The sequence below is a fragment of the Rhamphochromis sp. 'chilingali' genome, assembly GCF_963969265.1.
Source record: "Rhamphochromis sp. 'chilingali' genome assembly, chromosome: 2".
NCBI lineage: Eukaryota > Metazoa > Chordata > Actinopteri > Cichliformes > Cichlidae > Rhamphochromis > Rhamphochromis sp. 'chilingali'.
In genome coordinates, this window is record NC_137930.1 from 5,417,360 (window position 1) to 5,441,771 (window position 24,412).

The following is a 24,412-nucleotide window of genomic DNA, read 5'->3' on the forward strand; positions in this document are numbered from 1 at the left end:
TTATCATGTAGAAAAACCGATTTGGACTGTAAATGTGCAGTTAAACCTCTGGTCAATGACAATAAGCAGAGTTTCACTCATCTGGCCCACTTAAGATCAAAGTGGTCTGCATGTGGGCCACAATGTAAAATGAATTTGACATCGGTGTTAATGCATAATGAACCCATCCAACCATCCATAATAATAATAATAATAATAATAATAATAATAATAATAATAATAATAATAATAACAAACACAAAATTATCTTTAATGATGATTTATTTTCTATTGTGTACAATTATATATTATGTAGCAATTAATATCTTATTTTAAGATGAAAACTACCACACAGAATTTCATTATGTGACTGCATAGTGAAAAATAAAGAATATTTAGATTGGCATGTAAAGGGAAAATGCAAAATGAACAGAAAGTGATAGAAAAAACCCAACAGACACGTGTTTGCAGACATACCCAACTGAAAACATAGGCAAATACAGGAAGTGGCCTGAAACGGGTGCAAATTGACGAGATGCAAAAAGACACAAAGTAAGAGACACAAAACCTCCTCAAAGAGAAACTAAAAAATAATCAGAGACCCCCCTATCCTCAAAAAGATTGAAAAAAAAAACCCCGCAAACAACTTGAAACAGACACAAAAAGGGCCGCAAAGCGAAGCAAACTGATGAAAACGGTGATGAAATTATTCAAAAGTCAAAATTACAAGAAATAAATGCACAATAACCACAAAAATATAGAATCCCTGCCTGTAATGCGTTTCTGCTTCTGTACACGTTTTGTGTGTGTGTGTGTGTGTGTGTGTGTGTGTGTGTGTGCTCCTCACCGTGCTGGTATCGCGTGAATGCAGCACAAACGCGAACACTGGCAGCCATGGTAACCGCCAGACGCTAAGCTAGGAAGGAACATGGCGCGGTACTTGGTGCTAACATAAATAGCATGTTAATTCGCTGTGTTTTTGACCAGTGCCCTACTAGACTCACTTCATTACGGAAGCGGTTAGATGACTAAGGGATAATTTGTGGTTGCTTAGCATTTTATTGTCGGTTTGCCCACGCTGATCCTCCGAGGGCTTTCCGTCGGTTTAGCATCTTTGCTATCTGGAAGACTGAGCTGTTTATACCTCCAGCAGACTTATGGCTTTCTATGAGGTGTACTCTCACCCGGCTTTGATTCGGTACAAAACGAGCGTGTGCACGAAAGCCACGCTGTTCCTGGTTGTGGTTCTGTGCCTCACCTACATCCCGCCTCTGCTGGTTGCTTACAGGAGCCAAGGTACATTTACGGTCCAGAAACTCTACATGCGCTCTAAAAACTACACCCTTTAACAGCAACACACGCCACGCTAATAGAAGCAAAATATTTGTTTGCACGTCACTCATGGAAAAACACCCGGGTTGCGCCACGCCATGGAATTTTCATAGATAGATTTTGCTGGTAAGGCAAAATCCAGTGGCACTTCCTCTATTCTCCCAAGTCTGCTAGGTATCAAAGCATGGGACAAGCCATGAAGTTTTAAATTACATTTATAAAACTCCCGATTGAAGCTTTTATACACCTATTAAGATTCATTTTGCACTATCAGACTTCATTTATCTCTGTCAGGAATCACAGGCTCCCTGTTTCTCTTATTGCTCTCGTATGACTGAAACATGTTAAAACGCTTAATTCATGTCTGCTTTAAACAGAAAACACATAGAAAGCATTGTACGTGGTTGTTTGATTGGCAGTAATTATTTTCACGTTTATTATTACAACTGATAAGCAAGTGGTTGGTGGTGTCCATGTGTAAAATGACAACAGAGTTGAAAACAGAAGCCTTCAGTGACATCATCAAGCTGCTTCTGTTTTCTAAATGAGGATAATTTAAGAAATGTATTTTAGTATTATTTTCACTGACTTTGAATACAGCATGGTTGTTGGAGCCAGACCAGCTGTTTTGGGTCTTTCAGAAACTGCTGATTTACCGGAATTTACTGGGATTTCCCCACACAAAAATCTCAACTCCAGTCTCTTGACCTCCAAGGAGTGGTCCAGCAATTTATTTATTTATTTATTTATTTATTTATTTATTTATTTATTTATTTATTTATTTATTTATTTATTTCAAATGGGTGCTAGTCTGATTTATTTTGCATATGTCTGTAATTACACCAAGTAAGTAGTTGTAGAAAACTGAACAGTTTGAGTGGTACAAATACATGCTCCTTGTTCTCAAACTTGTTTTTAATTTTAGGTTTTTGGATAAAAAGGAGCACTTATGAGGAACAGCCAGTTGTGAGATTCCAGTATCAGACTCTGCTTGTTGCAGCAACCAGTACTAGGGGAGAATATGTCGCCTGGAGCACCTTCCCCCAACTTAACAACATGCTAGGAGCCAACCTCCGGATTCCTGCTGTCACTGTAAGAATGTGTTCACAACACGCCACTCAAATCAGCACGGTGCTTATGTTCTCTGGTAACAAACTACAGCAGAATCGATCCTGTTTTAATAGAAGACATGATATTTAAGTAATGAACTAAAGCACTGTGTTCACAGTTGAGTTTTTTGAGCAGATGACTGGATTGGATTAGATGAGATTAGACAGGTGATTAGAGCTTATGCTGAAATCAGAATTTAGAAGTAAGAAACTTGGCCGTGGTGTAAGCTTCATTTTCATGCTCATTCTGTGTATTTGTGAATGGTGCTTGTGACCAAAGTAGCTGTTAGTGAGTGCATCAGTGTTTTTCATCAGTAGGACCCAAGCAGCAACTTATGGGGCTGAGAAATGAACATGCAGTTCCCCTGATTCCCTTTTGGGGCCTTCTCAAAGAGTAAGGGAGTTTCCATAGACTCCCATTTAGTGCTGTGGGGAGTTTTTGTCAATGTCACAAGGTTGCTGTTGAATTTCGTTTATGTGGCTGAGCCGTTAGCTTGCTTTGAATTAGGAGGCAGCTTTGTTAAGGCGAGTGTGTCCAGTGAAGCAATGTTTTTCAGGTGGGCCAGTTAAATGTAAATTTTGCTCGTTTATCTCAGGATGGTGGTGCATGAGGTGCAGCTTCTTGTTCTTGTTTTTAGTGATTATTAAATTTATTTAATACAATATCAATATTTGGTGTCCCCACGTTGATACAAAACTGCCTCACAAAATCAGTCAGTATAGAATAGCTGCAGATTTTGGCATTTATGTATTGGTTTAATATTTTTCAGCTCCAATACAAACTTGTAATAAATGTACAAAAACATTAGGTAAGTCTGCATTGTACCATCACAAAAGTACCGAAAGGCCTCACATGGCAATTACTTTAATTTTCTTATTTCATACAATAATTAATGATTTCACTGTGTGTAATACATTAGAAATGTCAATTATGTTATTTTTCCTCGTAGTCCAGTTGCTCAGTGAGCAGTTTGAGTTTACTGTCATTGAAAAGCTGGAAAACGTATTAAGTAGCGAGCCCTGGTTTAAAAAAGTGTCCGTTCCTGCATAATAAACATCATGTTTGTACTGAACAGTGGACAGATATGATTTTTTTTACTTTTAATAACAGTAGAGTCTGCTTTGTTCTTCTGTGACTGCACTTTGCAGGTGAGAGAAGAGGACCAGAACCAGGATGGGAAACTGGACCTCCTGGTCTTTCAGCTGCAGCTTCCTCTGAAACCCAATGAGCAGGTGTACAGCATTCAGCTGCTGCTCACCTTCAGCTACCAGCTCTTTGTATGTATCCCACAGCATTACCCACTCGCACAGACACTCCATGAATCTGTTAAGCTAGTTAGTGCAAATTAAAGGTTGCACATTGGGCCATAAATAACATGGTTCACCACTAAAGATGCTCCAAAAAGGCACCAACAGCAATAAGATGGCCAAGAGGTCCACGTTACTGACTTTAGATAGTTTAGGTTTGACCTTTCCTCCGTAGGAAACACCTTTTCATCAGACAAGGCTTTCTACTAACTTTAAACCTGAGAAGGAGCCATAAAAAGTTTATTTCTTTCACTTACGAAACTAATGTTATGAAACGTGATAAAACTTGTGAGGTAATGGTGGGGCTGGAGCTAAGAGGCACAGATCACCACGTGATTTTTATCAGTTTTAGTAGCTTTGGGGATTTTTTAAAAGCCTTTTAAGCAGTTTTAAATGTCAATATTTCTCTCACTCTGCCTGCTAAAAATAGAATTAAAGCTGCAAGCAGCGACGAGAGGGCCCCCGCACCCTGGCGTATATCCAGGTGCGCTGCACCTGGATATAGGTGGCGATGGAGAATACCATCTTTTTTTTTTTTTTTTTTTTTTTTTTTTTTTTTTTTAAATGACATCAGAAACAGCAGTATGCGACATTACGTGATGGCAGAGCTTCAGTTCATCCTTTGTCATTTTTTTTTTTTTTTTTTTTTTTTTTTTTTTAATAAATAGGACAGGGGGAATGAATGAGAGAGAGAGGGGGAGAGAAAGAAAGAAAACCAAAGGGGAGAAGAGACGGTGAGAAGGGGGGGGAAGAGAGAGAAAAAAAAAAAAACTCCTGGGTCACCTGTATGGAGAAAAAAAACAAAAAAAAAACAAACAAACAAAAACAAACAGAGGAGACAGCAAACAACAAAGAGCAACATAATAATAGAGAAAACAAAGCACCATCACAATAAACTAGCTAGTCATAGATATCAGTATTTACTAAGTAATAAACGATATTGTGCAGCACGCAAGATAGACAGCGCACAGTGTGCTTTGAGGCAGCAGCCAAGAAAGCTGTAGTCCGCGTCTGTGAATACCCATGTGTACATACCTGTGTGGATCAGCATGCTTGCATTCCAAAGGTTTCTCCATGTAATGATCTGCTAGGGAGTGTGGGGGGGGCCACAGCCCCGTCCTCCAGGGTGTGAAGCGGGTATGGAGGAGATCAAAACTCCAGACATCCAGAGGCCCCCAGAACACAAGAGACCATGGAAGACCAACAGAGGGGCAGCCGCGCCACTGTTCCAGTAAGAGCTGAGGAGAGTCCCAGATGAGGGCTCGCCCAGCAGCCGCGGAGCAGAAGTCAGGGGGAGTTGCAGTGACGCGCCCGTGAGCTCCGCCGGCCCCCAGCTGCGCCTGAGTGACCGAGCCCTAGGCCGAGAGGCCGGGGGCACCCCACCTCCAAAGGGGCCCGAGCGAGCCCCAGGCCCCAGGCCCCGACAAGCGGCCGCCAAGGAGTGAGCCGGTGTGCACCCGGACGCCCACCCCCAGACACAAAGAACCACCAACACACCGACACCTGAGGGAGTCCGCCACCGGCAGGGGAAGTGGTGGTGGGTGGAGATAGGCCTCCAAACCTTGGAGGGCCTGAGGTGTCCCCAGAGAGGTGGCGTCTGATATCCAACCTGACATATAGACACAGACATACAGGCACACACAGACACAAACATCCATTCCCACCCTCATGCTCTCATATGCACTCACTCCACACTCAACCAACGTGGAGACAGACATAAAGAGACGCTGTACACACAATCACACTCCCCAAGCGTACTCTACAAACCGGGTCTAGGTACCCTTGCCCCTGGAGGGGGGAATTGCACCCAGACCCAGGTGGTGTTACCCTTTTCCCTGCGGTGGGGAGAGGCAGACCCCCCCGACTCCGCAGCAGCAGGGAGGCCCCACACCCCAGACCGCAGTCGGACGGCCAACTCCTCCTCCTAGCCCTCCCGCTCCAGCAGGCCGCAGAGAATGGGGGTGGGAGAAGACTCCAAACCTCCCTCCACCCGCTCATTGTAGTGTTGATGCATATGTGTTCTAAGGTGCAATTAAAACCCAGGAGGGCATGGAGCTACCTGCCAAGGAGCAGCAGGTAAGCGCATAGTCCCTCCTGCTAACCCTCAATGACTAAGTGTATTTAAAATTGAGAGGTGGGCAACGACGTCAGGGGTGAGGTATACACCCTGATGGTGATTTGGACTCCGTGATTGTGCCCACCCCCAAGATCCTATATGTATGTGTGATGAGAGTGTGAATAATGTGAATGTCTAAGTTGTGGGATAAAATTGAGGCAGAGGCAGCCAGAAGGGGACGGGGGGGGGGGGGGGGGGGGGGGGGGGGGGTAGCCTCCTCTGCACCCTGGTGACATACCCCCACTCCAAGGCCCTGCATGTGTGGGTGGTTGTGGAGGAGCGGGAAGAGGGAGGCAGCTGGAGATGGGGAGGGAAGGAAGGGAGGGGCAGGTAACCCCTCCCTGGGGCCAGCTCCCCCGCTGACCCCAGTAGGCACTCCCACCCTCCGCGATCCGCCAGGGAAGGGGGGCCCAGGCCCATCAGACCGGGGCCCAGTGCAGTAGCGCCCCCCGGCTCCACAGAGCCCTGGACAGTCCACCCAACCCCACCACAGAGAAAACTGCACCCACCCCACCAACCACACATCTTCCAGACTACATAAGACGGTAAACGCCCAGGCTGAGATCTTCCTCCACCTCTCCTGTATCTCCCCCTCCTGCAGAGAGTTCCTGAGAGAAGAAAGCTCCTGCAAGATGTGACCATCCCCCCCACCAGTTGAAGAGCCCCCCAGGCGGCTCGATGCACCGGCGGCACCCTGCTCCAGGGCCGGGCCCCCATGCACCCACCCGCCCACAACCCCGGCAACACACCAACCAGGACCCGAGCCCCCGAGGCCCGGCCCAGGCCCCAGCCCAGAGACGGAGCGCTCCCAAAACCTCACGCCCATCCCGGACCCACCCAGGGGCAGCCAGGTTGCCAGGTCAGTAACCCACGTCCGTCAGCACAGACCCTCCCCTAGCCCCGCTGCACGCAGCCGCGAGGAAACAGAGCCCTCAACCGGACGTGACCGCTACCCCGGGTTGAGCCCCCCAAGGAAGATGCCTCCGGGGAACCCCCCGACGCCCTAAGCCTGTCCCTACCCCCTCACCAATCACAACAGTGAAGGCGGGACCAAACTATGACCCCCCACCCCCACTAGGTGATGGAGCTGATAAAAGGGGCCCAGAGCAATTGATCTAATGTGGTGGCAGAGGCTGTGTCAAGACTAATGTAATCTAATAGATAATTTCTATATTGGTTAGAATTAAGATTATTTTTATTTTTCCAGTTCATGAGGACTGTTTTCTTGGCTATGCATAGGGCAGTGAAGATCATATGGGCTATATTCTTTTCTGAAGTGACATTATCTAAGCTGCCCAACAAACACACTAAGGGGGAGGTTGGAATGTTACATTTCAGACATTTTGATAAGTCTTCACATATCTCGCGCCAAAACTTTTGCACTGGTGGACAGAACCAAAGAGCGTGGATGTAATTGTCTGGTGTATTGCCTTGACAGTGTGAGCAGTTGTTGGAAGATGTAAAGCCCATCTTGAACATCCGATGACCTGTATAGTGCACTCTATGAAGTATTTTGTATTGTATTAATTGCAGACTGGGATTTTTAATTAATTTAAAAGTTTTTAAGCAAATCTGAGACCAGAAGTTTTGGTCTAGGTTGACTGATAAATCTGCTTCCCACTTTGCAGTAGGAAGGGATATTGATTCATCTAATTTAGAAAGTGTTCTGTATATTTTAGATAATAATTTGGGGGATTTAAGAGTAAGAAAATGTGCCGCACTTAGTGGTGTTTGTAATTCAACTTGACTGAGGTTAAATTTCTTTTTTACTATGGATTTAATTTGTTGATATTCTAAAAACCTTGTCTTGTTGATCCCATATTGTTCAACTAGTCTGTCAAATGGAATAAATTCTGTTCCCTCTAATATATGTTCTAAGTATTTAATTCCTTTACAACTCCATTCTGGGAAATTAATCATATTATTGTTTTGTAATATGTCAGGGTTATTCCAGATAGGTGTACGTTTGCATGGGATTAATGAAGACTCCGTTATTTTTAGAAACTCCCACCATGCTGTTAGAGAAAAGCTGATGTTGATACTTTTAAAGCATTCATGTCTTTTGATGTTTGAGCTAATAAATGGTAGGTCTGAAATCTCTAGATCCTTGCATAGTGCCTGTTCAACATCTAGCCAGGGCTCAACTAAGAAGGTATGTTTTAACCATTCTGAGATGAACTGAAGCCTGTTGGCTAAGAAGTATTGGTGAAAATTAGGCAGATCTAATCCTCCTCTATCCTTGGTTCTTTGTAGCGTTTTTAAGCTAATACGCGGGGGTTTATCTTTCCAAAGGAATTTGGAAATATATGAATCCAGAGATCTGAACCAATCTTGTGATGGTTTGTTAGGGATCATCAAAAATAAGTAATTTATTTTTGGCAAGATCATCATTTTTATAGTGGCGACCCTTCCCATGCTTCAGAGATCTTTAGATGGAGAATACCATCTAAAGATCTCTGAAGCATATCAGACGTTGAACCACAAGTGAAGACGGGAAATAACCTACTGTGTATTTCCTGTCTCCACTAGGTGGCGCCATAAGTGTGACCTAATATTGGCACACAGATGTCTCTAGACTCGCATCGAAGCTGTGAAGTTTGGGACATACTGGACGATGTTTAGCTGAGATTTGACAATGTCGTGTCCTGTGGCGAATGAGTGAAAATTAGCGTGCCGCCAGGACCACGCCTTTTCGTGAAAATTCAAAAGCTTTGCAATTTAACATCACCGAAGCCTTTAGATTGTACTCACCAAAGCTCATGTAGATCTGATAAAAACCCTAGGAGGAGTTAGCTAACGTACGAGGCCTGAAAATGGACGAAATTGCCGCAAAATTCCACTTTAAATTAAAAATGGCTGACTTCCTGTTAGGTTTAGGTCAATGGGCCCCGAGACTTTTTGTTTGTCTCATGTTATACATGTTTACCAAATTTGACTCATGTAGCTCAGCTATGTGTCTGTAGTACTTCTTAATAGCCAGCATCGGTGGCGCTCTAGAGCCATTTTGAAACGCTAAATCGGTAAAATATGTAGATTTTATGTAAATTTTCAGCAGAACTGAGGCGTATGCACAATTTCACGAGTTTTTGAGCCTCAAATAGGCGATTCATTTGCCTGAATATTGATAAACAACAAAGCAGATACAATAACCTTCACACTTTTAGTGTTTGGGCCCCAATTATTACATGTGTAAACACATTTTTTCAGACAGGTAATAAATATTACCTGTTTAATAACAGGTATTTCAAAGTGCTGTAAATAATAAAATGTGGCCTTCAGTGTGACAGCACCAAAGTAGGGCCTTCAGGACCGTCTACGGCTGGTGGTTCAGCTAAAGCAGAGCGTAATATTTGTTGTTGTTGTTTTCCCAGCGGATGTCCACCGTGGTGATGCAGAGTCTGGCATACATGCAGCACTCCTCTTCTGTCCCCGGAGCTAAGCTGTTCATCAGCGGAGACCTGAGGCTGCAGCAGAGAACGCCTTTGCCTCACAGGGGGCTCTACAATATTTATAATGTAAGAGGACACGGGATCACCACCTTTTTCTCTCGCTACACCCTTTAGAGTAGATGAGTGCTTTGCTACCACATTCTGAGCCTGGAGCGGAGCAGAAAGGCACTTTTAAGATCTGATATCCAAAAGCTTCGTGCTTCAGTGGTTAGCGTCATTGTAGTATGCATGTGTTTGGTTTGCTAACAATGTTTGCTAATGTTAAATTAAACACACCAACCACATCCCAAGTGTCTTGCTTTACAAGAAGGGTCATTCACAGCAGAACAGTAGCTTCTTATCTTTTCTGTCTTCTGTAAAGGCGTGTATTTGTTAAGCACTCACTACCACTGTAACAGCCCACTAAATGCGCTTTTAAACTGGGTGTATGCATGATGGTGTCAGAGAGGCACCTGCCCAAATTTGTATCCATATGGTGTCATTTTTTAGAATATGTGTGACTTAGACATCCACAGCAAATGTAACTCCACATAAAACAAAACAAATCTGCATAAAATACTCCTGAAGTATTAATCTAAAGTTTACTTCAATATCAGAGTAATTCAGCTAGTGATTTTAGCCATCGCAATAACCCCGTATAAAAATATATTTGCAGTACACCACGCATCTTTGCTGTGTCAGTGTTAATACATGCTATGGGGGATGATTATACATTAATGTGCTGTTTTCTCTTCCTCCGCGTTGATGCTAAGGTGTCGGTGATCGATGGCTCCAGCCCTTTTGCGAGCGCGTATGACCTCGAGAATATAATCAGGAGCTACCAGAACAGAAACTGTGAGTTGACAAAGGCGCTGCTCTTGTTCGGTTTAATGTAAATTTAGTCAAATTTTGCAAGTGTGTATTTTTTTTTCCTGCCACAGTGACCACAGTGCTGTCCTGCCCAATCCCCGTGTGGACTATAGGACGAGCTGCTGCTGCTCCCTTTGAGTTTAAAGCTGAAATCCGCTACCCTGTGGAGGTCATCAGATATCCTTTTGATAAATACATTAAAATGGACATGTTTGTTTTCACATAGAGTAACCTTCAAAAAAATATATCTTTGAATACTTTCTATGGATAAGGTTTATTTAAGGTGGGACGCTGCAGACAAAGCATGTTTTTTTCATGGACTGTTCAATTTTGAGCTTCCAAGGTATTTTATATAGTCTTGTCAGTCCTCTGACATGCTTTTGAGATGGTAATACAAAGGAAATGTCCAGAACAAACACTGAGGTGCTTGTTTTACACCTCTGGTAATGCACATGTATGTAAATTACTGTCATTTCCCAATACAAAACTTTAACAGTCATTTTCTTACACTCTGACATACTCTTCTACGTCATTTGCATACACCAGAGTTTCCTGTTTTATTCCTGCCTGTATCGTGATGCTTTGTATGGCCTTTTTGGCTATAGAATATGGATTTCATTGTGTATTTTCTGATTCATGAAGCGATAAAGAGAGATCTCAAACACTACCTCTATAAAAACCTTGAACTCATTTGGGGTGATCCTTCATTTGGACATTTGTGAAACCTCGTAATGTAAAAAATGATTATAAATAATTTAAGTAAACTTTCTGTCAGTATATGTTAGCTCCATGTCTCCAGAAGCCCAGAAACATTTCATAATAAAAAAGAGGTTTATGATAAATTTTATCTCATGTAAGTAGGCTTTTATTGGACATGTTTTCCACAGCAGTACTGTGCATGCATAAAACTAGGAAGGTAAAGGGAGGCTGTAGCAGCAAACCTCTGAATGTTTATTCTCTGAAAAATCAAATATTATTTCATCTTTACTCAATCAGGCGTCACATAGCTTTGTTGTTCAAAGCACTGTAAAATAATTCTGCAAAATCACTGCATCAGAAAAAGTAAGTAAAATGAATGTGGTGAGTTAGAATAACATGCAGTAGCTTAATTAACTAAGTGCTTTAATTTAGCTGGTAATTCAGCTCCGTTTGCATGATATTAACATTTTATGTCAGGGGACTGGGATGTCGTTTTCTTTGTCCCATTCAGTGCTTTACTTATTCACATGCTAAACTTTGCTATGAAGTTTTGGGTGAAAGAAAAGTCAGGTAAAATTAAGAAACTTGTAAAACATGAGTACAGAAAATTTAGAGCAGGGATGTTAAAATCATTAAAGTGACTTAAGTGACTTAAAGACTTGAAGAACTTTTTTGTCATTGTAGTTATACAACAAAATCTGTTTGGTAGCTCACAGAGGCCAGCAGCAATAAAACAAGAAACAGCATAGTAACATAATACAGTCACATTATACAGTGGGCCACATAATAATGGATTGGATTTTATATAGCGCTTTTCAAGGCACCCAAAGCGCTTTACAATACCACTATTCATTCACTCTCACATTCACACACTGGTGGAGGCAGCTACAGTTGTAGCCACAGCTGCCCTGGGGCAGACTGACAGAAGCGAGGCTGCCATATCGTGCCATCGGCCCCTCTCCAACCCACGCTCAGCCCACGCTCCAACGTTAAGTGGGCCAGAGGTGTTAGACTCCCCTTTCTGTCACTGTACAGAGGTTTAACTGCACATTTAATCCTGGAGATGTCTTAATATAAGAATAAGAAGTGCAAATACAACATTACATTTACGTCATTTTTCTGCACAGTAGAGAAACAGATGTGTAAAAGTTAAAAGAAAAAGTTCTGGTAGTTCATTGTTCTAACATGTAATTATCCTGAAAAAAAACCTCTGTCATTTAATTGTTTGTGTATTTTATTTAATTCATTTGGTGTAGTGTGAATGACCTTAAAAAAGGTCATTAGTAGTAGCAGAAGCTGTAAACCGTGCCAAAATACAGTTAAAAATTAAAAATGTGTGCCGTTGCATTCACATCTGCCAAAGCAGTCCAGAGGCCCAGACTGGAGTCTTTGTTGGGCTGATTCTGATTCTAATGTTTGACACCCCTGATTTTGGGGTGTGGTGTCTAATTTTTGTCATTGTTTCTGCCTTGACTTCTCCCTCCACCTATCGCCCCGGCTTCTGGGAAACCATCAAATTTGCCTGGATTCAATATGTCAGCATCCTCCTCATCTTCCTCTGGGTCTTTGAACGCATCCAGAGATTTGTTTTCCAGAACCAGGTTCTGACAACTGTCCCAGTCCCAGTGGGAAAACCTCACATGTCATGATGGTAGTGCTTCAACCTCCTTATGCAGCCTGCCCACAATCTTCTTTTTCCTTGTTCTTCTTTGAACTTCTTTCTGCTGTTGCCTCTCGTGTGTTAACTCAGGTTTACAGTTAGCAGTAAGTGCTGCCCCATCATCGTCCAGAAAACCTGTTTTGGTGATCTGAAACACATTCACACATTAGGACCAGGCAGCATCCTCGCAACATCAGTACAACCAGCACCCATGCTGCACATTCAATTTTAAAACTGCTTTGATATTTGTTAGAAAGCAGAATCAGTCTGTCTTTTGTTGCACGCAGGAACTTAAAAAACAAAAAGTAGTGTCTGAAAGGTTAGACACGTTCGAGGTTCCTTCTTTTGTGCAGAGACAACAGTGCACGTAGCGCTGATTGACCTGGCACAACTCAACAGCTGCCTCTATACGATAAAGCGCACTGAAGTTATACGACTCACAGATGTCCCGTTATCTCGAACATCCATGGGCGTGGCAGTGTTGAAAACAAACTGTCTGCTGTAGTTAGGAATTTGTAGTTGGCAGTTTGGAGATATTTTTTGTGAGAAACAGGAGTTTCTGTATGAATGAAATCCCATGTAGCAAATCTTTAAGATTTTAAAATTTTATTGCTTTTTTCTTTACCACCTGAGGAGCAATGGAGCAACCTCCTCTAATAAAGCTGAATAGTTGTTTCTCTGAAAAGTGGATCTTTTTCTTTCTACTGCTGTTTTCTAGCAACTGTTTAGGAAATATGAGAAGAGTTTGTGCTATTGTGTGAGTGTATGTGGCAGAATCAGTCTTTTGTGTTGTGGCATAATGGATAATAAATATTTTTTACAGTTTTAACTATGTGTGTCTGCTTTAACCATAACATGTGTGTGATGATTTCCTAAGAAATGAAAACTAAAACCTGTTTTTTTTTTTAAGTATTCAGACTTTTTCTGAAGCAACCTGTTGTTTTTTAATGTTTTGTGACTTTTTCACGAAGCCATAACCCCAACTCACAACAATATTTATCTTAAGACACTTTATATCATAGGGTTAATAACCAATGAGCTAATGATCTCCTGTGTGAAAGCACTTCAAAGGAGTTCACAACAACCGAGCTAATGGAGGGCTGCAAGTAACCAGAGATCATAAATGTGCAATCCTAGCATGTGAAATACCAGAAGGAACTAAGTGTGAGAAAATGAGATAATGTTAATCATGAGGTTCAAAAGAATTAATGGTTAACCGATCCTATCATCAGAATATTTAGACAGAGCAAATGGCCAACACAGCTCGAACTGGCTGAAGGATGATTCTCTCCCTGTCTTGGAGTTGTCACAGCCCTAATCCTCAAGATTAGGACAGAAGAATTTTTCTTTGTGTGTTAGGAAGCATTCCTGGTGGTGCAAAAACCAGTTTCTCATTAACATTTACTCTTGGAAATAAAAAGGTGACAAGCATTTCATGTTTTATTACACGTCCTTTAAGCTTTGGTGCTTGGAGGAGAAGCAGTGTGTGTGTTGCTGGTTGGCTTGACCGATGTTTTTGTAGCAGTCCAAGCTCCTCTGTGTCTCTCCCCTTTTGGCCATTCAGGGCTTTGCACAAACAGCAGATGTTTTTATTCAGTGTGCGTACAACATGGACAGCCAGCAGACTGTGAGCAGAGTGGTTTAGAATGGCCAACTTCACTTTCAAGCCTTTTAATATGTCACCAAGTTCTCACTGTTAATTGCAAAATTCATGAAACACCCCCCATTTTTTTATTTGTTGATAAGATAATGGGAAATTGGAGCAGCGATTTATTGATACATCTGCAAACATACATGGAAATACAGATTATAAGGCAAAAATAGAGTCTGTATAAATCTAAGTTTGAAAGTCAATATTTAGTATGACAACTTTTTAAACCAATTATATAGATAGTTTGGCTTCTTGACAGCATTGAGAGAATTCCTGATCAGGCTTCAGTAAACAGTAGATGAATTGGATCAATTGACCTCTGATTACCTCTGTCTCTGATGTCTGTTATCCCCATTTTTTTTAAGGACAACATTTTCAGATAACCCTTGTGCACTTGTCCGGGTTCCTTAAAACTTTTAATGATACAGGTGCAGAAACACTGTTGTTATTTTGAGCATTTTTCATAGATTTAACTAAATAAAAGGCAACAAATGATGTTTTCTGAGATACACTGCTAGTAACAAAATGCCTAAAGATACAATTTAAAATTGGTTCTTTGCTAAGTTGTCTGTTATGTGTAGTAACCACACTGGTTTCTACACACACTGATTTCTACACACTGGAAACCACACTGGTTTCCACACATCAAGAGACTGAGCTAGGAGCCTTTTGATGGTTGAATGATTTACAGATCGGTGTTCAGTGGATTTAAAAAAGTATTTACTGAATGCTTAACTTAAGAACACTTTTACACATTACAGGAAAATCTGTCCCATTGGGAACAAAATATGCAGAAACAAAGGGTGGCTCGAGACATTTGCACAGTACTGTATCTTTCACACTATTAGCAGGCTCTGTAGTTACTTCATTTTGACTTTGGGCGTATAGGCTGCAGTACTGCACTCTCTTCCTCCCTGTGACTCATCCTCCAGGGAGAAGTTTTTTAATGTGTGCATGTGTGTTTATGTGGTTCTGTGCCTGTACCAGAGCATTAGCTCATTTAAACCAATCAGTCAAAGTTTGTGCTGGACGAAACGATTTAGTAACACCCAAGCAGCTCAGCAACTTCATCTCAGAAAGATCATGTCTTAACCATTCTGTGGGTACTACCTTTTATTCGTTCTCAAGGTCAGATTATCTGAACATATAAGTCTTGGCTCACTTCCTGTTGATGTCATTATCTTTATCATAAACGTGCTGCATGCTCTTAAACAAGAAAAGAAAAGGTGTTTTATTATCAACTAAACTTTACCCAAGAGACACAGAAAGGACACGCTGCTGCTATATTTGGTTAATGTTTCATATTAGTCAATTAGATTCATTATTATAAGGATGTTTTTGCATCACCACAACAGCACAAACATAAAGTAGAATATGTGACTGGAATATTATACCTGACGATCCTAACTTAAAGCCTTAAAAAAATCAAATGGGTGCGTTTTTCTGACTAGGATGCCTGTTTAGCTTAAGAGAGGTGGACTGCTGTCCTCACAGCCTCACAATTTTTGCTCTTTATTATTTCATTCATTATGCTGATGATTTGTGACTTTCTATGCACTGACAAAGTACAGGAACATATTTAAAGGAAGACGTTAGCAAAGAAAAGTGGGATAGTCAAGGAGATGAAGAAAGTTGGCAGGAATGCTGAGAGGGTAGGTGTACGGCAAAGAGAGAGGGTGCCAAAGGATAAAGGCTTATGGGCATTGCATGTGAGGCTGGGCACTGAGGAAAGGACGAGGCAGCACAGACACTGAGCTGGAAAGGATGTGTACTGAGTTAGGGTGGTTTCGGATAGAGATCATAATGTACTAACAAATGAAGAGAGTGTGCTGAGAAGATGGAAGGAGTACTCTGAGGAGCTAATGAATGATGAAAATGAGAAAGAGAGGAGGATGGATGGAGGAAAGTGAGTCAGGAAGTGCAGATTTCACATATTACACTATGAAGAGTGGAAAGGTGGTTCAGATGGCATGTCTGTGAAATATGAAGATCTTTAGGAGAGATGGCTTCTTTTAAACAGATTGATTAACATAATTTTGGTCAGAGGATTCCTGAAGAATAGAGAAATCCAATTTCAAGTTCAAGGGTGACGTGCAGAGCTGCAGTAACTTTGGAGAGATAGGGGTAGAGTCCCAAGAGAGGAACTGCGGTGCTGCATGAGGAAGTCAAGACTGACAGAGAAGTCTGTAAGGACGGACCTGTAGGAAGAAAACGCACAAGTGTTGAGGCATGCAGTAGGAGTGACAGATGGATTCAAGGTCGGGGTGGAAGTACATCAGGGATCGGCTCTGAGCATCTTCTTGTTTGGAGTGGTGATGGACAAGGTAAATTTAAAATACCTGGGATCGACCAGCCAAAGCAACAGACAGTGCACGCAAGCGGTGATGAAGAGTGTTGGGTGATTTGTAACAGAAGAGGTGGTAGTGAGGCTGGTATGAGGTAGGGTTTGGAGACAGTGGTACTAACACAAAGACAGGAGTGGAGCTGAAGATGTTAAGATGGGAGTGATCAGGAGGGAGATTAGAAATGAGCACATCAGAAGGAAAGTTCAGGTTGAATGCTTTGGAGACAAAGTAAGTGAGGCTGGGATGGTTTGCACATGTGCAGAAGAGGAATAGCTGATTGGGCAAATGATGTTAAGTATGGAGCTGCCAGGTCAGACAAAAAACGGGAAAATCCAAAGCAGGTTAATGGATGCAATGAAGGAGGATGTGTAAGGGTTGGTATGAGAGAGGAGGATCGTAGCGCTAGATTGAGATAGAGGCAGATGGTCCAGAATGGCAACCCCTAAAGGGAGAAGCTGAAATTAAGAAGTTTTGTTTCTACCTTAACTTTAATTTAATCTGTAATTTCCGGCTTTGTGCTTCAATATTGCAAACTGTTATTTTGCTTTTTATAAAGAGTCAACATAAATAAAGTTAGTATTGTGATCTTATTAGTAACAGTAGCTTAGTGTTTCTACAACCCTGTTAAATGCAATCTGTTTCCATGGGCGTATATGCAGCATCTTGTGGGAATCTCACCAATAGATGTTGAAATTACTAAGGATGGGCCAACAGGTCCATTCACAAAACAGGGTCGTAGACCATTGTTTTTTGGGAATGCAGGGACAAAGTAACAAAGAGCCATATAACCAATAACAGTGCTGGCTCACTTCAAACTGGAAGTCTCCTGTTTGAATGAAAGAGCACTCTTTTTAACACCTTATTGCAACTGTTACAACTAATTCCACATCATTGCCCAAAGTCCCTCCTCCGCCTCCATCCAGCTCTTACTGGTCACCAAAAAGCTTTTCTTTCAGCTGCAGAGAGAAGGAAAACAGGATATGAGTCTGGGTCTTACAGGAAACAGGTGCATCCCTTGTTTGCATCTCTTTTTTCAGTGTTTCATTGCTTTTCCCAAGTTCCACTTTATTTTGCTCTAGAGACAGAGCATCAACATACAGATTTCTTTCTAATTCTTCATCCCAATGAAAACAATGCCAAAATAATCTCAAAGTTTTATGAAAACACTCCCAGCTATTAAAGTTTTATTATAATCAAGAAGAGAACTTGTGGCAAATTTTGCTTATTTTTCACATTTTTGCTTATTTTTTTTTAATTATTTTTATGTTATTACCATTTTTGTCAGAGCAGCAAAGTAAGAACTTCTGCTTCACTAAATGCCACAAGAAAGGAAGACACTGTGACAGCTGGCATAGCGTGAGAGGCCTATGACCGGTTGCCAGTGTGCTGCAGGGCTTGCAAAGAGAAACAGACAACCATTCACTCCTAAGGCCAGTATAAAGCAGCCAACTGACCTAACCAACACACATGTCTCTGGGAGGAAGAATGAGAACCTGGAGAAAATTCATGCATGCACAGGGAGAATGTGCAGAGTCATAAAGGTCCCCAGCCTGGAAGTGCAGCCTGTGCAGTGAGGCAACATTGGTGCCATTAAGGTACCAAGCAAGTTATTTTCATTATCAAAAGGAGGAAGTGGGGAATTAAAAATCAAAATCATTTGAAATGTGCAAATTTGCTATGATTTTCACTTTCTGTCTAGGTGATTTTTGTCATTATTTATGCTGTTAAAGTGGTGGATGTTCATGTTAAACATAACCACCAGACTGCTTTAAACAATCAGTTTTAGACCGTTTTTGTTGAAAGGGAGTAATGAGCTGAAAATGTACTAAAGTACCAAATCTGAGGAATCTACCTGGTTGGTTGGCAACAGGCAGGGTTTGAAGGTAAGCTCAATTTAGAAAGCAAACAAACAAAAAAACAAAAATGCAGGCATATTTGTTTTGGGTTTTTTTTTTTAAAATATTGTATTTCTGTTCACACATGTGTGCAGTGTTGGTTTAGCATAACGATTATGATCGACTCAGTGCTTTTATTTGGTTGACTTCCATTTGCAAACATTTCTGTCTTCTCAGGGTTTCTGAAAGGTTATGTAAGCATGAATCTTTTTAATGGATTCTTATTGCAATGGAAATATCGCTGCATTGTATACAGCTAACTCTGTGCTGCAAAAAAGCACACCAGAGACCTGTATTTGCGGGCAGGATATGCACTTGGTGAGGTTAATTTAGGTTAAACCCTGGTTTTCAGTGTTCCAAAGGTACTTCACTCTCTGCCATGGTAACTTTGACCTAGATCTTGCCAATAATATTCTTTTCATATGAACATGCTCATAGCTCATAGGGTGACTGGAAAATTCTACTAGTAGTTCTACACAAGCCCAGGGGAAGAAGAGGTTGGTTTGTGAGTCTGGAGGTGTGGGACAATCCAGATAGTTTGCCCGAAAAAGAAAACACAGAATTTTCCATCATTTCATAAAAACGAATAAAAAATCTGGAACATGTTACTCATGACAATTAAAAAAAAAAAAAAAATCCAAGAATGCATATCAAAATATAGGCTCACCAACAGTAGATTTCTTAAATATCAGCAAATGATGAACAGCATAGAGAAAAGATTTAATCCCTGGCAACCAGAGATGGGCAGTAACGCGTTACTTGTAACGCGTTACTGTTATCCGATTACTTTTTCGAGTAACGAGTAAAGTAAGGGATTACTATTGCAAAAACGGTAATTAGATTACCGTTACTTTCCCGTAGGAACGCTGCATTACTGCGTTACTAAAACCGTGAATTTTTGCGAGAATGTCTCATGACAATGACGTAAGCGAGTGCGACGTTCGTGACAACAGCTGTGTGCAGATCAACAGTGAATAATATATGGAGTGTGGAGAGAGTATGAGCGTGCAGCGTTTAAAGCGTGGAAGTACTGACCTTACTTTGAGTTTGATTCCATATAAAGTGACAAAAACATTAGCGTCCGCTGTGCGTGGGAAGAAAACTTCTTTTTACAGCGAAAAAACCCTAAACCTCCGAGCAAGCACCGAGTGCGCAAAGACGTAATGGGAAACTCACAGAGAAACTCGCGGATTCTTCCACACCGCTGCAGCACACCTGCACCAGGGTAAACCTCCGCCTACGCCACTCCTGCTTTACAGGTGAAAATAGAGCAACAGGACCGCTAGTCTTTGACTTTATTTATTTTCTGCTGTGTTTTACTTGCATCTATTTGAAAGACTGAGTGTAAACACAAAAAAAATTATTTTATGTGCTGGAATGTGCAGAAAATAGGTTTAAATGTTAAACTAATTTCTTCCAGTCAGAGAATGTTGCAGATAATTAAATTTTTGCTTGATGCATAAAGTTAAAAGATTAAAACTAATAAAACAAGTTTTAAAAAGAGACTTTTCCATTTGATTACATTTTGTATGATGGATTATGCAGAAAAAGTAGAATTGGGCTGAAAGATCTATCGCTTTATCACCTATTCAGGTTGTAAATCGTGTTTTTAAAAAGTAACTAAGTAACTAAGTAATTAATTACTTTTGAAAATAAGTAATCAGTAAAGTAATGGGATTACCTTTGGGGGGGAAGTAATCAGTAATTAGTTACTGGTTACTTTTTTCAAGTAACTTGACCAACACTGCTGGCAACTGAACTCAGAAATGCCCACACAGGTAACAGAATTTTTAAATTGTTGAACCCCTAAATTATTAGCAACTTAAAGAAAGTCTAGTCACCTTCATTCCAAACTCCTTAGGCTATTTATAGAAATAATGATGGACATGAATAAATAAACAGATAAAAGAAAAACACAAACAAGAGAAGCATATAGACAATTTATGGAGCTCATCTTGGAAAAGCAAATATGTTTGGCACAATAATGCAAACCAGACATCACAAACTGCCAGGGTTTAAAATAACCCCAGCCGGTTTCAGATTAGCTAATGACAAGTCAGCTACATTGCTGTAGTAAATATTAACATAGCTCTACATGTTGAATTACTATTATGTCCAAGTTAAGAGACATATATGTCATGTTAAGTTGTGTGCGGCAGGCAGAGTTGCAAACTTCTATGCAGACTCACAGCAAATTACTGTAAATTCCAGTTACAGCAACTTTCATGTAAATGCAAGTGAGGCAGGATATTTTTACTGCAAATGTATTTACAGTAATGTAAATACATTTTGTTGGCAATAACATACTGGCATTCATTTGCCAGCAACCTGTGTACTGTCCTCAGTGTTTTCCATGCTTCCAGAAAAACAATGCACAGTATTTTCTAGTATTCATTTGTTGTTTTACACGATATTATCACAATCTGGGCAATCAAAACAATATGTGAAACATAACTTTACCCCACCAAGTAGCAATGGTACAGTATACATTAAAAGTGATTCAGAAACTGTAGCTGAAGATAAAGCACAGAATCAGTGACTTCTTTACTGGTCCCTGAATGGGACACGCAAAGAATTCACAAAAGCTCAGTGATCCGAACCTGTAAAATCTATGTAGGCCTACCTGCAAAACAAAAGGATGGTCAAACTTATAAGGTGCAACAAGCACAGATGCTGGACGAAACAGATGCTGCTTTACTGTGTGATGGTCCTGAGTCTGCCGACTCAGTGTTTTGTGTTTCTTTATGCTTTTGTTTATCCTGAGTATGTATTCTGTTATGATTTACCGTTTGTTAGGTTTCTGTTCTGTGCTTACCCTGGTCCCACTTCTGTGTTCTGTCTGTCTATGCTGTCACACTGTCTGTTTGTGAATCTGTCTGTTTAGTTAGTTCAGTGTCTTGTCTGCTTCTGTGTCTGAGTTTCCTGTTTTATTCTGAAGGTCCCTGTCTCGTGTGAGTGTGTTCAGTTTACGTTTCCCCTGTCCCGTCAGCTCTGACTTCTTCCAGGTGTGTTGCCCTCCTGTCTCGTCCCCTGATTACTGCTGTGTGTATTTAAGCCCTGTGTGTTCTCCTGCCTGTTGTCGGTTCATCTGTGTTCCACAGTGTCCTGTTCCCTGTCTGCGGCTCTCTGCCACTCTCCCCATTTCGTATGTTCTCAGGTTTGTTGTTTAGTTTTTCCAGTTTAGGTTTCTTTAGTTCCCTGTCATCCCTCACTGCTTGTTTGCCACTACACCACCCTGTAAATAAACATCAGTCATCGCCTGCATTTTGGGTCCTCCTTTCCTCCAACACCACACAGCTCGCCTCGGCAGCCGTGACATACTGGCTATTAAAATTGCTTTGGTTCTCCTATTATCGACTGATTAAACCAATGACTGTAGAAAATACATTTAGACAGTCGTTGGATTGAACTATATCAAAGTTTACTTTAAGGCACAATGCTCAACGACACCTTGGTTAAGTCCCTTATCAAAACGGAGGATGGACACTTGAAATTGTAGCCTGCTAGAAAAGTTATGATGAGGGGCCCTTGCAGACAGTGAGACATTGTAATGAAAACTTAAAACCCCCACATTAATGCAATGCGAGCTCAGCTGAATTATTCAGTAGTCTCCCACTGAAAACGCTACGTCCAGATGAACAGAATCAATGTTTGGAGATTCAGTAGAGTTCTGCAGCTTCGTGCTTCTGCAGCCATGATGATAACCAGCATAACTGGGGAGGACACTGAGCCGATGAGCCAGTGCAGAGGAGGAGCCCTCATTTATCTACCCGTCAGCTTGTGCAGCTAGTTTTAAAGCTTGACTGTACTGAAAATAGCAAAAACAAATAGGATGGAAATGTTCTGACGACAATGTCAACTTTCCTCACGCGTCCTTGAGTTTAGATCTAGTGTCTCTCCTGTTTGCAAAGTTATTTTTGAATAGGAAAGTGACTTGAAAGTGTGTATTTGCCAAAAACTGGACAAATGGACATCTGTTTTTGGTCTACATCTTTTGATTTATTCAAGCTACTGTAATAAGCCCTAAAGTGAGCTCAAACGGGGACATCTGTGCCTTTCCAATGATACCTCATGTTTTTGAGTCGCCTCTACGTTCAAATAGGCAGGGCATCACAAAAAACGTTAAACTGGAAGATACTTGTTTGCTGGTTCTCAGGAGGATATGTGAAATATATGTCAAATGTATCCCTCGTGAATGATATCAAAATCTCGTTCACATTAAAAATGTCTTTTTAAAGCGTAATCTGACCAAGAGGACAGCACAAATATAACAATATAAAACATAACAATAGTTCTGTAAACATGTTTTCAGTGGCCAAAAAAGATCGGATGGGTTAAAATGTAAGTACAATAAACACAGAGTTATAAAGGTAGTGGCTGCATTGCAGCTGGTAACGGAGATAAAACACTGGGACTGGACCACAGGGCAGTTAACATCTGTAGCCTACTGCACCACACACACGAATAAATGTTGGGAAGGATGTCTGCCATCGATGCGCCGTAAATGTCGCCTTTATAACTGTTCCGTTACACCCATCCACGCACCCACCCACCTTCCACCACTCTCCTATCTCTGTGACCAGCAGCCCCCGCCCAGCCCTCTGCCAGCCCGTCAGCCCTGCACTGCCACCGGCCACGTCTCAAAACTTCGCCTTGTGCACGGCCACTACAAGAAAGTTCTCCGAGCAGCTGGTGACCGAGGGCGGCGGAGGAGGGGAGAGTTCAGAGGGCTGTGGACCGGCTCCGTTGTCAGACAGCGCGACCGACAACAAAATAAAAGGTGAGACTTTTTTCTTTCTCTTTGGTGGAATAAGAGGTAAAAAAAAAAAAAAAAAAAGACGAATAAACTACAACCCGCTCGCTTCTCTACGGTTACGACCCTCTTTTCTGCCCATCTTGGCGATTCTTTTACAACCATGTCAATAAATTCGTCTTTAAGACCGAGCAACGCAACAATGTAACGAAACTCCAAAGATCAGAATCCGTGACCACCCAGGTAGGCGCAGGGGACTCCATTACCCCCCGTTTATCCCCTCAGAGTTAGTTTGGTCTGTGCCGTTACACAGTCTTCTGTAATGTGATTACAAGTGCCAGCTACAAGCCTCTTCGGCCGTTTTTATTCTGTACAATATTTACCAGATTCCACGGGGTTCATTTGAAGGCAGTGAATGAATGAAGTAATTAAAAGCTGCCAATATTCATGTCACGTTTGTGCTTCACAGACAGACATTATACGGGCCACACGCTGAGCAGCAGTCTAAAATGTGAGACTCTATCTGTCGTACAGATGAATATATAGCTATTTTTTTTTTCAAAAACATCAGGTGTAAAGCTATTAAATTTGTCACACTGCCTTTCATTTAAAATTTTTCTCTTCCCCCCAATTTTGAAACAGAATTTGACATAATGTTTATATATATATAAAAGAAAGAATGGTGATGGGTACTCCTGAGGCTGAGTGTTTGAACTAACTGTAAACTTATAGAGGTAATATGAGGAAGCCTGCTCTGCTCAAGTGCCCGTGTCAATCATCCTTAAATGTGGGCTTTCCTCTATAGCGTTTCCAGTGGGTAGTTGATAAGATTACTTCAGCTGATCTGCAAACACACAAATCGCTATTCAATGGAAGAGATAACAATAATAATAGTAAGTGGATTAAGAGCACTTTGTGATAGTGACAGTGTAGAAATCCACAGCAAAAATATAAAGTTACCAAATAATGTCTGAAAAAAAAAAGATGCATCCCAGCTGACTGGTGCATGGGTACCACTGACCATTACTTATGTGTGCTTTCGTATTAGTGTTAAACTGGTTAAATATTCAAAGGGAGTGGAGATAAAAGACAAAGCAGTATTGATAACACGAAAGGGGGAATCAGTAACGGCCAAGAACAAAGCAAACCAAGAACACTGGCTTTGTTATTACGTTGTTCGTACTCTAAAGGAAACTACAATTTAATTTTTGAGAAACACATCAAGGGACTGTGACATCAGAGGAAATACTGGATGTGTCTATGAGTG

At 41.4% G+C, this 24,412-nt stretch overlaps 1 protein-coding gene across 1 annotated transcript; it reads left to right on the forward strand.

Moving 5' to 3' along the window:
- The first annotated feature begins 855 nt into the window (after nt 1–855).
- tmem231 (transmembrane protein 231) lies at nt 856–13,324 on the forward strand. The gene is made up of 7 exons (XM_080873968.1): nt 856–1,275; nt 2,237–2,403; nt 3,570–3,698; nt 9,216–9,359; nt 10,046–10,127; nt 10,214–10,319; nt 12,328–13,324. The coding sequence occupies exons 1-7, from the start codon at nt 1,137–1,139 to the stop codon at nt 12,488–12,490; spliced, it is 930 nt and encodes a 309-aa protein (XP_080730094.1). The 5' UTR covers nt 856–1,136; the 3' UTR covers nt 12,491–13,324.
- Nucleotides 13,325–24,412: the final 11,088 nt, after the last annotated feature.

Coding starts and splice junctions, on each gene's coding strand:
- tmem231 (XM_080873968.1), top strand. CDS start 1,137: ATGGCTTTCTATGAGGTGTACTCTCACCCGGCTTTGATTCGGTACAAA. Junction 1,276..2,236: donor GGTTGCTTACAGGAGCCAAG/GTACATTTACGG, acceptor TTTTAATTTTAG/GTTTTTGGATAAAAAGGAGC. Junction 10,320..12,327: donor TACCCTGTGGAGGTCATCAG/ATATCCTTTTGA, acceptor TTCTCCCTCCAC/CTATCGCCCCGGCTTCTGGG.